The sequence below is a fragment of the Phyllopteryx taeniolatus genome, chromosome 20 (assembly GCF_024500385.1).
Source record: "Phyllopteryx taeniolatus isolate TA_2022b chromosome 20, UOR_Ptae_1.2, whole genome shotgun sequence".
In the NCBI taxonomy this organism is placed as follows: Eukaryota; Metazoa; Chordata; class Actinopteri; order Syngnathiformes; family Syngnathidae; genus Phyllopteryx; species Phyllopteryx taeniolatus.
In genome coordinates, this window is record NC_084521.1 from 11,170,337 (window position 1) to 11,187,487 (window position 17,151).

The window sequence follows — 17,151 nt, forward strand, 5'->3', positions numbered from 1 at the left end:
CTGGCTCCCCACGGTGTGCATGAACTGGGCCAGTCTGTCCATGACTCCTGGGCCACTTTTTCCCCCCAATCCGCCTCTGATCCAATGAGTTGGTGGGAAGATCAACTTCTATCACAACTACAACTTCTACTTTCCTAATTGGAAGACTCAAACTGACCCTAAAACATCACAGTGTTTACATACAACCATGCTAATGGCTAACATTTGTGTGGTGAGCAAACAATTAAAAAGGCACAGAAAGGACATTCACAGTATTTTCTGAATAAAATAGAAAGAAAATGACAGGATGAGTCAGTTTACATGCACGGCATTAACCCTTTTCAAACGACGGGGATCACGGGTGACACCGCGGCGCACGTGTATTTCAAATTACTGCAACTCCTCGCTACCATTTTAATCATTCAAATTGCCCCTGAAAGCTGTGAAACTAATAAATATATCTACTATTATGGTGCTAAAAGAGTTAAAAGGGATTTATACAGGACGGTGGAAATAAACAGTGTTCCTCATGGATGTTATTAATTTCATTTCATAGAAAAAAGGCACACAGCAAAGAGAGATGTCAGCTCATGTCAATGCAGCAGTGTTGGGAATATGTGAAACATTTGCCCTTTGGTTTTATATGATTTTTAAATAGCATCCAAAACACCTCGGTGAGCAAACTTGCATCCACAGGCTGGAGAAAACATGCAGCTTGCTAACAAGTCTCTTTTGTGAAAAGAGGATGCCTGAGAAGTGCCAGAGGTCGAGATGTTGCCAACTTCACGGCATGTTATTCAGACTTCGCCAAATAAGTTATCCCGAAGCACGTGGCTCTGCTTAGATAAGCGTGTCTCTCTTTGCTGCCCCCCCCCCCCCCCCCCCCCCCCCCCTTTTCCCCTCAAGCTTGCCCTTCCCCTCCCAGCTGGGCTCTTGTAGAATATAAAACACCACTTGTTAGATATTCCCCTACTGTGGCAAACACTTTCCGCTACGTTTGAAATCGGGAATCACGCTCTTCTGAGGTTTTTGCACTTTACAGAACTCCAGTGACCTCCAAGTCGAAAGGGAAAGGAAGTGTACATGCTTCATATAACCTCCCTCCCGCCTCCCCTCTCGGGTTGGGAGGGCTGTGCACACTACTGCACATATCCTATCACACATGTAGGTGTCACAGTGTTAAGTGTGCTCACGTTTGACCAGCTGCAGGTAGTTCAGACTTACCCTTCCCCCGAGCTGCCATTATGGCTCCATCAGCTCCCAGTGTTCCCATGATTCAAGCGTTAGGATGTGGGGGCACCAACAGGCAGCTAAGTTTAGCTCTGACTGGTTGGTGAAGGAAGTCAAGGTAAAAAACATTAACTGCAGCCTCTCGCAAGCCAGAGAGTTCTGCTAGCTTCTGTTTCTGAAGAGGATGAAACAAGGGGCAGCTTTTACTTAAGCGCCTTCAGCTAGATTCTGAGCCCCAAAAATCTGAACAATTAATCTTACAAAAAGCTTTATGATATTCCTTTACATTACTGATATTGATGCATTTCGGTTTACGCATGGAGAATGAGGAAACACTACTCATGCAAGCACTTAATGGCGCAAACATTTTACAAATTAACACTGGAAATCATAAGCAGAAGCCTGTTCCAGAAACCCTGGAACAGCATGAAGCCGTAGTACCCGGAGAAAACCCATGCATAGGGGAGAACATGCAAACAACACACATAGAACATCAGAGAATCGAGTCCCGAACCTCAGAACTGTGAGGCAGACGTGCTGACCAATATTCCACCATTTCTTTTTCAGTTACTCAGGTACTTTTATGTTACTGCTAGCACTGATAACGGCCATCTGCATTTGGTCAATTTTCTCGATTTCCTATGAAAGAGCCTCTTTAACTGTCTGAAAGTGTCCATGAGAACTCATGCTTTGAGCAAACAATCCAGCCTTTTGGAAGCCATGTAAAGCACCGTGGCAGGCGTCACACAAAATGAAGCGCATCCATATAAAACTGTGAGATACCAAGAGTAGATGTCAAATCAAACGGTGAAGGGCAATCCATCTCTCTGGCTAAAATTTTCTCTGCGTTTCCTTTGAGAGAATCGTGTTACTTCATGTATGATCATGGAGGTCAACAGATTCCTCTGAAAATATTTTGACAGGAAGCTTTAGCATCCCTGTTAAAAAGGTTTGTAAATGACAACCTGAATCCACTAAATTAATGTGAATGAAAGGACAATATTCAAGCATTGTGGAAGGAATAAAACAACTAAAACAAAGGCAGCTTATCGATTTTCCAGAGTGAAATGCTTTCTTTTGGATGCCTAATTTCCTTTGTGAGCCTCAGGGTGCTGCTACACACATCATTAAGTGTGCTACAGCGTGAACATTACGTTCTAAAGCAACTCTGCAGTAAAAGAAATCTGCACTCATTTGAAACTGTACACTACACGTGGGTGAACATGTTTGGAGAGCTTCTCCACAGCACAGAAAATCTCACTGAAATACTGCTGCAATAACACAAGAGGTGGTCTATAAATTTACACCAGACCATATATTAGTCACAGACCCTCATATCAACTAATAAACTACTGATGATGTTTTTTTTTTTATTTTTTTTTATTCTTTCTATGGGGTGTCTGTATGTCATCCAAACGGATCATTACAATGCCCATTGCACGGTGGTGATTGACATGCTCTCAAACTGTAATGTCTCCTCAGGGTCACGCAGGGACGTTTCATGCTGGCTGAGACTGAAGCCAGACTGAACAATGAGGCCGCCTGCGGTGGCTTTCCTTGTCTGAGATTAACAACAAATGCAACACTTGGTGCAGTTAAGGTCTTTAAAAGGCCAAAAATACATTATGGAGCATGGTTGCAATCCTTCACTGCTACATTAATAAGGTCAAATACTGCAACGAGATTACAGAATGTCATGCATTTGCCCACACTTCCCGAGATAAGACTTTTCACAATAAGCACACACAAATAAAGTACACACACACAAAATAACGTGTGTCACTTCATATTGTGTAAAATAAAAAAAAAGTTCATAAAGACTTTTGCAAATAGGACATTTTTTTCAGAACACCCAATGTTTAGTTGAGCAAACCAATTATAGCTAAGTGCTCAACCACATGGACTGTAACAGCATAAAATAAAATACACCAATTTTATGAACGTGGGAAAAATGTTTTACTTTGGTTTAGATATAAATAGTACTTGGAATGTTCTTTCATTGAAAAAAAAAAAAAAAAATCAACAGCTTTGCAGTAAGTAGTGTACTGTGTGCATGAGACTGAGGGATGCATCATGCAGGTGCGAGAATTTACTGAATGTAGCTCTACATGGAACTTTTTTCAGATTAAAATTTTTTTTTTCACTAACTTCCCTGTCTAGACTAACTTTTAATTTAAGAAAAGGCCAGGCTTACTATTGTCCTTTTTTTCCAAAGTTTCCTACTTTAAAAAATATTACCCTACACACAACCACATAATATAACCTGAATTAACCTAAACTTACTTCTAAAAAATATATATTCAGATTAACATTTTATGGAAGCATTAATTTAAAATGCATAACACTAATAATTGGAGTGGAGAAGAACACTGCATAAAGCTCAGATGTGTATTTTTACATTCATGTTGGACGTGATTATTTTGTACAAGGATCTTAATTTTGACTGTGTTCAGTGCATCTACCCCTTGGAACAATACAAAGCCCACATTTGGAAAGAGAATATAGTTTTTCTTTTCGAAGCCGGCAGCTCGGCCTGATGCTGCATTCTCTCCTGATGTCCAGGAACCGACCTTAGCAACTGTTGCCACCAGCTACAAGCCTTTGACTTGCGCTGTAATGGCATGTAGGCTCTAGCAGAGAAATGACACTTTGCACACACTGCGCTGTTTGCTCTACTGAATTCCCATGATGGTTAGAAAGTTGAGCCGTGTTTCCTCAACTGAACAAAAAACACTTTTGTTTCTGGCTCCTTAGACAAAGGATGTGGAAATAGTCACAGATTTAATTTATTAGTTTTCACACATGACTAAAGCAAGTGTGGTGCAAGACCACATTTTTCGTAACAAAATTACATAATTATGCAGTAGATTCCCAAAAATAAGCAGGCATCAAACATCGCGCGACTGACCTTTACCACTCCTTCACCGTGCATGATGATGCAATTGTTTGACTCCTTGGACAACTGATGCAGGGCCATCACTGTACTGTGGCGGACTTTCATGTCCTGTGACTTTAAGTAATGCACCAGGTGGGGCACCACTCCCGCCTCCCCGAAGGTCGCCCTGTTGTTGCGCCACGTGCAGCACTGGGCGATGGCCTGAGCCAGGTGGCAGCGGAGTAGGTCATTGGGCTGAGTGGAGAACAGGATGCCATTAGAACCCAACAATCAGTCAAGGGAACACAAAGTTAGTTACTGCCTAGCAACAGGCTCTACAATGCATGTCTCATTAGCTGGATGGATGATATAAAGGATACAAAGAAGCAGCCTTTAACGGTTGTAAAGACAGTTGTTTATTTGAGAGTGAACACGAGTTTAAAAAAAGAACACGAGCTTTGAAGTGCGCTTACTTTGTCAGTCAGCTTGGCCAGCAGCAAGACCACCTCATAATCGGTCAGAACTGCCAAATTGTACTTGTCTTTGGCGATTTGGGCTATGACAGCACACATGCTTGCCAGAACATCATCGTTGGATGACTTCAGCAAATCAATGACCAGCTCCATGGCTCCCATCAGGGAGCTCACCATTTCCCCTGCTTCCTAGAGATAAACAATGCTTGCGTTAGATGGTGAGCTATGAACACCAAGGGCGATCAATTTGCAAAACTAAACAAATACAAATAATAATAAAAAAACATCATCTACCCTTAACCTTTTCATTGGCCTGCTGGGTAAAAGTGACCCTTAAGAACTCTGTTTAGCAACGAGGGGCTGAGAAAATGTTGACAAGACTAAGGAATTACTGTTTACTCATTTGGTGGTGGGGAACATTTACAGTATTTACTCAACTGTACCAGCAGTTTAGCAGGCACTGACAGTCTAGTGGTACACGCTGCTTCCTTCAGTGCAGACGGTGAAGGTTTGATTTCCAGCCAGTGCCCAAATAGCCAGCAACTGACGGTCCCAAGACCAGAAGAATGATGGGTGGCCAGTTTATTAGGAGTAATGCATTTCCTTCATTTAAAATCATGTTAGATTTTTCAGCATTTCTCTGCATGGGTTGTATTTGTCAGATGTATTGTATTTGACCTGCCTGGAATAAATCAATTGTAACAGCCTTCTCTCCAAGTCCAACTTTGTTTTTCCCCTTCCCCAATAAGGTTCGTTCTCTTCTTCTCAGCAGACATCAGATTTTTCTTTTGTTTTTTAAATGAGGCATCAGCTGATCAAGTGGTTTGAGATTTGAGATAATATGGTAGCCTGATATATGTTGCTGTCTGCAAGTTACATGTTATTTCAGCTGTAAAATTTAAATGGAATACAAATGGTTTTTATGTCTGTGCAATTTATACCATTACCTTTGGAAGGGAGGGTTGATTTCTTTCTTTAAAAAAGCACATCAGTAAAAGAGAGTAAATTAGTTTTCCTGGTATGTTTTGTTGCTCAAACATTTATCTACATAAAGGTATCAACCCTCAATACTTTTGTTTGCGTTAATAGAAAATGCTTCCCTTTCTTAGAACAGAAAAAAAGCAATCAGTCTGAAATATTCCTCGGCACTCTCCCAAAGTTGCCACATGGAATTTAAAGCTTAGAAGTGACATTTATAGCCCTTTCCCCCAGAGAACTGTTGAATTGTGAGAGAAGCCTCACAATTCAAATTCATGGCCATGGCAGGTACCGCAAGTGCTCTTACCCACTTATGGGGCAACGCTTTACCAAACCAATAGTCTGGTAGGGAGTACTAAAAGAACCACAGCGGAAGAGCTGGCAGAGGCACGGATTTCAGCAGGGCTTTTAAAAATACAACTCACCAGATTGCAGAAGAACTGACCAACGTGGCAAAGTCTAAATCCAAAAAGTATACAGCCTCCACTCTTCTTGAAAGATTTTCTACACTATGTTGGAGTGTCTGTAGGAATGTTTGCTCATCCGTCCTTAAAATGTTGAGATGGGCTCACGTGTGCTAGAATATTCCAAAGGTGAGGTAAGGGCTTTAAAATGTATCCGCACCAAACTCATCCAAGCATGCCTTTATGAACCTTGCTTTGTGCACAAGTGCAAATTGGCCTTGGCTAAACGCTTGCCACAAAGATGCAACCATTAAATATATTCTAGTGACAAATTAAGTTGTTTCCATATGATGGAAATGCTTGTTCACAATACCTATTTTGACATACACTGACACATTGACTTTACTATTGTAAAGTCTAATAAAATGTAGCTTTGTTGTGTCTAGTTACACTGAGCTCAATGGGTGTGCTGCTGTATTTTAAAGCATAGCTTTAGCTTCAGTAGAATTCTAGCCAGGATGCAGTCTATGGGTCCTGTGATACTTTGCCAGGGGATGAGCAATGTGTGCAGCGACAAGTAGAAAAGTGGGGAGTAGTGGGTAAAGGAGTCCAAGGCCAGCAAGCTAACCCTTCCAAACACACACAGGAAGCTCTCAGGCAGGAATACTGACGATGGGAGTCCCGGCGACAGCGGAAGCTCTCTAAAGCCACCAGCTGCGATGTGACTGGCCCTGAATCTCTTTCATGGCAAGGATTGATGCCCAGATGCTGTATAATGAGGCTCTTAACCAAGGATCAAGTCAAATAGATAACACTATCTGTTGTGTATTCTAAGGTTCCTCTCAAGAACATCAGAATGACCAGCATGAGGATAGTATAACGAGCATCCTGTGCCCAGTAGAATTATAATACGTTTGATCACACGTTAGTCAATCTGAATAATCATTGAAAAATAAAAACAACTGAATTATTCAGTGGTTCAGAGTCAGTTCATTGAGGGGCATCAAAAGGGATCATCCACCAGATACATAAATAAATATGCGGTCTCATGAATCCACTTTAAACCTGCAAAAATGTTTTTTATGATTTATAAATCTTAATGCAAATCGTACCATTATCAATTGTATCATGTTCCTTTAAAGGTAAGATGCACAACTGGGCTTATGTAAAAAAAAAAAATAATAATAATTCAGAAAAAAATAAATATATAAATATAAAAACATAAATGTCCCTAAATATTGGCAGCAAATATGCCGCCAAACATTGTCAAACTTCATTAGACCTCCTTAGCACGGGCTTGTGGTCCCACTTATCCCACCATATGGTTGCCATGCATCATTTTCACACTACTGAGCCAGTGAAATTCCAGCCAGCTCAAAACAAAAAAAAAAGAAAAAAAAAGGAAAAAAAAAAAAGAAAGTAAGCAAGATAGAAAAAGGGCTTCACCAAAGACCCTCATCTGGATTCCGACTTCTCTCCATGACAAGTTGTTTGCCTTAATAATAATCATAGTCATAATACGGTAACACAATATTAATATTTGTAGATAAAGCACTGGGGGATTAAAGATGTGTTAGTAAACAGACTTCATGGGTCATTTTCTATGGCAGCATCTAAACGGATTAAATAGTATCTTAATGATAATAATAACATCAGACTGTCAACTGCCCACTGCAGAGCTTCTTCGGGATGGGTAAAATAATATTTTTTCTTAATCCAAGCACTCAGCTCTGAAATTATGGGATTTGTCATGGCTCTGACAGAAGATCACAGAATTTAGAAATTGTCCAATCAGAGGATACCTCTGAGCATGCTACTCAAAGCATATTTGGTTTCTAAATGGTATATATGTGCATTCTATGACATGTAATACATTAACCACCTCTAGACCTCAAGTCTTCCTATTACATTTCAGCTTGGTGACAGCCTTTTCCATTTCAAACATATTTAAAGATGGAGATTTTGGGAGTTTTAAATTACCACATTAAGCAATACAAGGTGTAAGACTGTAACTAAAGCAACAAGGTGCTTGTACATTTGTAATATACAGGTAATCTGCTCAGATTGCTTTGAGGAATCTACTCAGAGATCCTTTGGTTTTTATATGGTACCTGTATACAGTATATGCAGATTCAATGATGTTGTATTGCACTTAAAAACCTATATAAAGCTGGACACGTGAGTTCATCAATGATAAAAAATGATCTTGTATTCGGTTGTACACTTGGCAAATGTATCTCAATAACAGGTAGTATGTTGAGTCAGGATTTTCAGCGCGAGAATAAGAAGCAACACCACAGGATATTACTTGGTCTTTTCTCCGCGCCTGCTTCCCACTTCAACAACCTCGGTGTGCCAAAGGAGCTGTTCTGCTACTTATTAGGCTGTGGTTCATATAAGCCCTGTCTGAGACTGCCCTGCCCCTGCTAACCTCCCAGCAGCAGGTTACAGTGAGACAAGCATGGTGATATATCAAGGGGCTTCTGCTATGTGAGTAGACTTGAATGCTCACGTACCATTTAATTCTGGAACAACAAAAAACCCAAGGCTGTCTTAAGGCTTTGGTTTTCTCTACGTGCAGACACAGTCTCAAGATTAAAAAAAAAAAAAAAAAAGAGAGAAGGGAATGACTCACAACAAAAGTGAACACCTCCACCCAGGTTCAATCAGTAACAAAAGTGTAAAAGGTGAACGCCTTTATTTTTTTGTTTGTTTCACTCGACCATATGATAACAGGTCCATTCGTGGTTTTACAGATGTTGAATCTGGAATGGGCAGAACTGTTTTATCATGACTCAATATAGTTTTTGTTGATGGAGACTGACGTAAGACATTAGGCAGATGGGAGTCTGCTATTTGTATTCTAGGATGAAGGGAATGGTTCTTAAATGTCTCAGTGAAAAAAGATAATAAATTAAAAAGTATTCGCCATAATTTGAGGAAACCAAAGATTTAATGGATATCAGCTGTGTAGTTATTGCATAATACTGCTTACAAACATAGTGCCTACTTAACAAAAAGTGATACAAAAAATACCTTTGCATTCACCAAATATGATATTCACTGTACCTTTGCATTCTCAATACATGGACAAAGGGCCCATGCAGCACTGGACTGAACGTCTGGGCTCGGGTTTTTCAACAAACTCCATACCCAGCGGATTGCATCGAGCTCCTGAATGATCCTTTGGAAGAAAAACACTGGTGTAAGAAGTATAGAAGGGAGTGGAACAAGCAAACAAACAATCAAATAAGAATCATGTCTTAATAAATAATTTCACATTCGCTTTAGTAAAGGTTGCAAGACTGTCCTGAATGACAGTCAAATTTTGCCCCGACCATTGAGACATAAATGAGGACTTTCACATTTCGGCCTGACACTCCATCAAAGAAGAAAAAACTACTTTCACCAGAAGAAAGTTTTATAATGGCCCAGACAGAGTCCAGACCTGAATCCAGTAGAAAACCTGTAAAATGACTTCAGGGGTGCTGAGCACATCATCTGTTCTGATTTGGAGCACTTTTGCAAAGAAGACTGTGCCAATGTGTCATCTTTTTTGCCAAATTGACAAGTCTAGACATGCCATACTGAAAGACAAAAAAATTAAAGCAAAAAGGTACAGCAAGAAAGTTCAAGCTTTATGGTGTGCACACTCATGGAACAAGCTAATGTAATGTTTATGATATGAATGTATACAATACATATACAAAACACACAGTATATAGTATACACACATGCACCAACCAGCCACATTGCAGGCAAGAGCTGTACTGCATCGAACTTAAGAGCTGGTACTATTTTTTTTCTACACTGCTGAAAACTACAGTTATATTTATTAAACTACTATTTGTTTGACTAGTGTCAATAAAAACTGAGTTCAGTAAGGCTAAGTGAGGTTTCCCCTCAATCTGCCTGGCTAGCAGCGAGCTCCATAAAATATACTCAATTTCACCATCAACATTTCACCACAACACATTCTCAGTCCTACTCACTTCCTCCCCAGGCGTAAAACTCACTCAGCTGCTGTGCTTACTCCAAATCCCACTCTACGGAAAAGCTCAGGTCAGAAGTTAACTTACATCTGTGTGAAGTGCCTCACGCACAGATTTATATTTAGACAGTCACACTGAGACAAATTTTAGTTATACATTATGTTGGTGGCATATTTTTTAACCAGAGCCCAAAAAAAGGTGAGCCCTTTCCAAATGAAACAGAGCCAGAGAGTTGGGTCTATATTTCATGGAGCTTGTGTGAAGTTTACTGAAGCATTAGCTGCATTTAAAATTGCATAGTCAAGGTTCAGAATGCACTGAATTTACACCACAGTGCACCCGTTGTGTGGTGTAAATAACATACATCCCCATGTGTGCTTGCACCAACAAGGGCCAACATTGAATGTTGTCATAATTAGTAAACACGCCGTAATCACAGTATCTCCGTGACTGGCAATGAATGAACACTCATCAGAGGCGTCCCGTGCACCATCTGTGTTCTGTTGGCACATACATCAGTCTCGAATGATCATAACATCAGATTCCAGTCTGCGGGGCCTCTTAAATCTGCACCAAAAACAAAAAAGGAAGCTTCATCTCATCCGCCAAAACAACTCTGTCTTCCTGTGAAGCAGGTATGAAACAGATTAGCATTGAAGTTGCAGCTGACAGTGATGAATCAGAGGAGGCGACCGCAGATGCTGGAGGTATCGAACAGTGTGTGTTCTCTCTTGTAGCAACATAGGAGTCATTGGAGAAAGTGCAACTGGAGTATTTAATGTAAAAGCTTCAAAAAACTGCTTTGAAAAAAGCTTCTGACAGTGATATTTGAGGAGGTGAGATTTGTCTGCTGTCGAAATAAAAATTGGATAACAACATAACAGGAACACAAATGATGTAAGTTCGTATTTTTTAACAAGTCAAACCATTAAAACACATGGAAAGGCAGCTTGGAACAGTTTTGGGTTAGAACAAGAAACTATCAAATGCAATTGATTATAATTGGTGTGCAAAATGCTGTACATACATGCCTTGAAATAAAGAAAAACTAAAACAATAGCTCTTGACATAAAATTTTGTTTATAGCAGCTATAAAGAGTAAATTATAAAATGTGATTATGTGGTCTGGCCTAAATAAACATACTGTGAGAAAACAGACAACAACATGGACCAACATCAAACTTTGTCTCATTTAGTTGCCTTACTTTTTTTAATGCCCTGGATTCAGCTTTTCAGCAATGACAGCCTAATGGCTGATTTGTTAATAATGCTAGCTTTTTAACTATGAGAACTCAGACTTGTGAGTTTTAGTTGTGTGCTAATTCAGATGTGTCTTGCTGTCCCTTCAGCCTTGTAAAAGCAATGAGGCACCGATGGAAGGTCCGCAGTGTTCTCCTGTATCAAGGGTGAGGTTTTAAATGAACACAGAGTAAATACTGGATTTGACTGCGGGTCGCTGTGCATTCCCAGCCATGTTGTCTTGGAAATGGGAAGTCTTTACATGTATTTGTCTTGACAGTGGCCACAAAGCTACAGTAAAAATGCCAGGAATTAAACCAACCTCTATTTAGAGCAGCAGGTAAAATAAGCAAAACCAAAACAAAACTATTATTAAACTGGGGATCAAAGAGAAATATATCTCCAAAATACAAATTAAAGCTCCATAGCTTTCTTTAAACATCAACATGTGACAAGTTAATGACACAGTCTTTCTATCCAGCATTTTCTTGTCATCCTCTTGTCATAGGAACTGAATGACCAGGAGTATAGTTTAAAGTTATTTCAGTGATGACATGAGTAAGCTGCTAAAAAGATTCAGAGGGACACCCCACACCATGTTAACAATAAAGCCACATCAAATAGGCTAGGTATTGTATGGTATGCTCTCAATAGTAGTGTAAATGTTAGTATAATCTGTCAACGGAATTAAATGAGGCAGACTTACGCCATGTTGTCCATATCTGTGGCACAGGCCTCCACCACCCGGGTTACATTCACCAATAGTGCCTAGTGGAAGGACAATAAATTAGATCTGCCCATACACTTCAAAAGCTAAAAGGCAATTTAGAAAAGGTTACATAAATGTGTGGTTCCTGCATGCCTCGTTTCTTCCGACAAGTAGGTGGACTAGTGGTTTGAGGCCTCCACACTTGCGGATGGTGATCTTGTTGGCAGGTTTTTGAGAGAACTCCGCCAGGGCTCCTACCACATTAACCAACACCTCTTCAGGCTGATTAGTCAGCAAGCTAATCAGGGTCTCCAGGACTTTATGCTCTTGAAACCTTTCGGGCATAAAGAAAAGGACAATTCATTTTGGGGTACAATCACCAAGGACAGCGAGAACATGCAAACTCCACACAGGAATTCCCAAACGAAGATTCGAACCCCAAAAAACTAAGTATTAACCGTGAGGTGGATATGCTAACCCCTAGAACCTAGTGGGAGCAATAGTTACCCCTAATAAAATAGATTAGTGATTATACTTTGGTGGACAGTACTACTGAACCTACTCTATAATTCTGATAGTGTAATATCCTGCTTTAGAGAAGCTACAATGCCTCTTAAATTAACCATCCCGTATATCATGTAGTGGCTCAGGACTTGATTTACTCAACTGCAGAGTACCAGGTCTGGTTTTTCAATGACTAATTATATTCTGTCATAGGAATAATTGGCAATATTTGCCATATGTCATATAAAGCAAGACCAACACACGGTGACATCAGTCATAGCAGATATAATGAGTATGTATTAATAGCCTCTCTGACATTAATAGATGATTAATCCTTAATCAAGACATTTGTGTGGTCAGTCTTGACATATGAATGCGAGTTCTGGACATTCACGGCGGAACCGCGGAGAAACATCGCAGCAGAAATGTGGTTTTACCGACGAATGTTCAAGATCGCCTATGGTGACAGAATAAAAAACACATAAATTTTACGATGTGCAAATGAAGAAATACAGCTCATGACAACAATTGAATGACGCCAACTCAAATTTATTGCACACTACATCAGAAAAGGAAAATTGGAGGATTTATGCCACAGGGGAAGAATAGAAGGAAAGAAGGCACAAAATGGTCAAAGGAAATCATATTTCAATAATTTTCAACCCCATTTCAACAGTGCTCTGGAGTACCGCCAGAGACCAAGAAAAATGGCACCACATCACCCAAACATAGTTCGCCTTGAGCCCGGATCGGGTTAACTACTGACAATGAGGACAAATTCTTCAGTAATGTTTCAGAGAAACCATTAATATTTGTTTTGCAGATCTTGCACTCAAAGAGGCGGGTGACCTCTTTGACTTCTGTTTCTTATATTCAGTATGTTTAATGACCAGGTCATCTGCTTAACCATACTTCCTTGATGTTGTTGTGGGTAGGTCATAGATATATGTACATATTAAACAGTATGGGTCTCAGCACTGAACGTTGTCGAAAGTTGTTTTTGAGCTTCCTCACACTGCTGCTCTGGTCATCGGTGGTCAGTAGCCGAAAGCTGCGATTGCTCAGCATCTCCATTATAAAGCTCACTAAGTCCTTATCTGGGATGGTTTCCAGAAGCTTAATGTTTATTCCCCGCAGCCAGACAGTGTCGTAGGCAGCTGTCAGGTCCAGGAAGACGGCACCAGCCTTCTCTCCTGCCTGGAAGCTGACTTCTATTTCTTTGCACAAGAGGGTTGCCTGGTCTACTGTTGACCTGCCACATTGAAAGACAGCTTGCTCCTCAGGTAGCTGGGGGTTGATCACGAGGCCAGAATGACACTGCACATCTCCACACAAAAAATCCACACACTTATGGAAACTACAGTTTCAGTTTCAAGATTCCAACCATTATTTTCAGCTTTATTGATGTAACTCACACTGGTAAATCGAAGGCGGCACGGTAGACTGGTTAGCACGTCTGCCTCACAGTTCCGAGGACCGGGGTTCAAATCCTGGCCTCACCTGTGTGGAGTTTGCAAGTTCTCACCGTGCCTGCGTGGATTTTCTCCGGGTACTCCGGTTTCCTCCCACATCCCAAAAACATGCCTGGTATGTTAATTGAAGACTCTAAATTGCCCGTAGGTGTGAATGTGAGTGAGTACACCAGTTCAGGGTGTACCCCGCCTCTCGCCCCCCACGATAGCGCCACCACGCTCGCGACCCGAGTGAGGATAAGCGGTATGGAAAATGAATGAATGAATGGTAAATGGTAAACCAATTTTAGTCGACATTGGTAACATTTGACACAGAAGAGCCTCAGTGTACACAAACCTTGAAGCATCTTTACAAAGGAAGTGTGTATTTTGGGTCACGTTAGGAAAAGTCATCAACAGTATTTAAGGAATAACAAAATATAGGCACAAAATGATGATGCAGGAGAATACCAGGACAGAAGGACAGCTAATATAACCATGTATTACCAATTTCCCAATTTGCAATTTGAATGTTACCTTGCAACAGTGCCCTCAAGATCAGTCTCAAACCAGGCTCGTTCAAATTCAAATTAGACAGGTAGCATAAAAACTTGTCCTCAAGGATTTTTTTGTGATTGTGCCTTGTTTCCCAGTGGGATTGAGTCGTAAACTACAGCACACATTTCAGAGGGATATAATGTGGTCGAAGCAAACCTCAAGAAACCCCTGATGTAGAGTTAACATTCACTATCTTTTTATTCACAGTTACGGTCGCTGGCATCCTGGTGCTTAAGCTATTGTAAAGGGCCACGGTCATTTCGGTTTGGTCAGGGTCCATAGAAGCAATAGACTATTCTTGAAAGAAAAAAACAATGCTAATGAACAGACAAGCTGCCAAAGCTAACTTGGGTGAAATTCACCCTAAATACAAGCCAAGTGTGAACAACTGACTTCGGTATAATCTTGTAATCAGAGACTCAGCGTTTGACATACAGTAGCTATATGAATAGATAGTTGTGCTTATTTTTGGTAAGCCAATCCCAAGTGACAAAATTATGTGATGAGAAAAGAAAAACAATTCTATTCCACACCACTGGAAGCTCATTAAAGTCTGTCAAATACACCGGGGCAAAAAAAAAAAAAAGGTTTTAATTGTCTTACGCAGCTGCATAAATCACAGGTTGAAAAATGCAGAAAGCTAACTTAACTATGTACTCTTTTCAGATGTCAAGCCAAGCAAAGATCTTTTTTTCTGTGCAACAGCCACATTGTCATATTGTGTGACTTGTATTATACCAAAGACAGTGCTGTTTTTTACGTGCTTGCTTTAAATATGGGTTGATTCAAGCTGGGTTTCTTCGGAAAATGAAACTGGCATGTATTGTTTTCAGGAGTGTTGTATGGTTTTCAGGAGTGAAATCGGGGATGATCAAATGACTGCCAGATGTAGTAGTTCAGTACTTGGGTCTTGGAGTCAGAGAATGTGGATTCAAGTTCTGCTATGAATAAAAATGTTAAAATGGCAACAAGTTGTTGAAGAGATACTAGTGAGCGTGCTGGCTACTGTCATGGTTCCCTTGAGCAGGGCATTGTCTCCGCCGCCCCAGCTCCAAGTTGTGTAACACTCTTTGCACACCTCTTTCACTCTGAAGCTCTCCTCGCATGCCCGCATGTCTGGTTCAGGTTCTATGTGTGGTATGCAACCAAAAGTATATGTCAGAGTGGGAGTTGAATTTCCCCTTGAGGAACACGAATACATACATTTGTATAATAAATTCTAAAGATTTTTAATTCTAAAAAAAAAAAAACCCATAAAATATTTTATGGTGAGGTATATGTGATACTCTTCCTGTTAATGTAATTTGCACCTTATTGAGTGTTTAAAAAAAGTGTTAACTTTTAACACTACATGCCAGTGTTAAGTAAATTCAACTACTAAAAGCGTTGTTCCTACTCTGTCACAGTGTTTGTTTTACAGTTTCATCTTATTTTAACTCTATCTAAATTGGACCCATATAGTCCTAATTAACATATAGTGTTAACATATCGTGTTCATTTAACTCCCTAGGAGTTGAATTAACACTTCTGAATTTGCTGTGTCGAGGTTTGGAGGTGATGTATTGGAAGATAAAGGTAACTGTGTTTCTTGCTTTATTAATAATGGTACTTATCCTCAAATATGCAAAATGCCTCTGTCTCTTCTTTAATGCCACACATATTTAGCATTTTTGTACATTATTTTGTGACATGATGGTGGTATTAAGAGGTGGATTAGGTCAATTATAGCCCAGGTCCCAAACTCACCACCTGCCACTGTTAAACTGTATTTGCAATCGCGATGTTTCTTTAACCAATCTGATTTTAAATTCATCACTCGAAGGCCAGCGAGCTGGTCCTCAATGATGTCGCATTTTTCCGCCCTCTTGATTGGTTGTTCAGAGCAAAACTTGTTCCAGTCAACCTGAACAAGTAAAACAGGTCTGTTTAATAATAAGCATGCATCACTGTGATTATGATGTATCGAGACCACAGTATCCAGAAGACCCATATTTAAATAGGTTCTTCCTATGTACATGCACCACCCTGCACCCATAGGGTGGCATTTCCACTAGAGATTACTGGCTCGGCTCAGCTCTTCTCAAAATAGTACAGTGGTAAACTACAAAAACCACATTGCATTGATCGCATCGGTCGGAACAAGACATTAACAAACTCCTTAAATAAGGAGGAGGACAAGCTAATTGTTTTTGAGGAGACTACGGGAAGTACTGGTAAGAAAGTGCTACAACAAAGTGGAGACTTTCAGTATAATACTGCTAAGGCACACAGCAACAGGGTAAGCTAATGCTAAGTATGTCTGTTTTTGTAATTTCTTTCCTCCAAACCAGTACCTGATTTTGCTCGTTGAAAAGTGTCAAAAGCTGTGTCAGGGTGAGAGGACAGGAAAATCTGTAGTGAATTTTTTATATCGTCCAGTTGACAAGCAACATAAGTAATATAATAAGTTTGTAACGTTTTTGCTGGGTTAACAGTGTGGACAATCAAAGTCCTTTGAGAACCAATTTAGACACCCAGCATTACTGTACGGCGAAACCTGGCAGCCATAATTTTCCATTGGAGGGGCTCTTCACTCACTCTTTTGTTAACACTTTTACACATGTCCATAACACCTCTGTGTACACACTGACTGGGTCACATATTGATGCATTCATAACTCTGCACTAAATAAAGTTCCATTGTTTCCACACATCACTGGCAGAGGACTTTTCCCAAACTACATAAAATCTTGGCCCACATTGCCCGTGCTTTGGAAGGTT

General features: G+C 40.2%; 1 protein-coding gene across 10 annotated transcripts in view; it reads right to left on the reverse strand.

Annotated features, from left to right (window-relative positions):
• Positions 1-17,151, reverse strand: part of odad2 (outer dynein arm docking complex subunit 2) — a 63,907-nt gene that overhangs the window by 11,111 nt on the left and 35,645 nt on the right. For all 10 annotated transcript variants that reach the window (XR_009785922.1, XR_009785921.1, XR_009785919.1 and 7 more), the window contains 5 exons: positions 12,033-12,213; positions 11,877-11,938; positions 9,009-9,123; positions 4,558-4,746; positions 4,118-4,339 (listed from right to left, as the gene is read on the reverse strand). Coding sequence is in view for 3 of the 10 variants with exons in the window: in XM_061758337.1 (XP_061614321.1) it covers positions 4,118-4,339; positions 4,558-4,746; positions 9,009-9,123; positions 11,877-11,938; positions 12,033-12,213 (769 nt within the window). In the remaining 7 variants the exon portion in view is untranslated. The remainder of the gene's footprint in view (positions 1-4,117; positions 4,340-4,557; positions 4,747-9,008; positions 9,124-11,876; positions 11,939-12,032; positions 12,214-17,151) is intronic.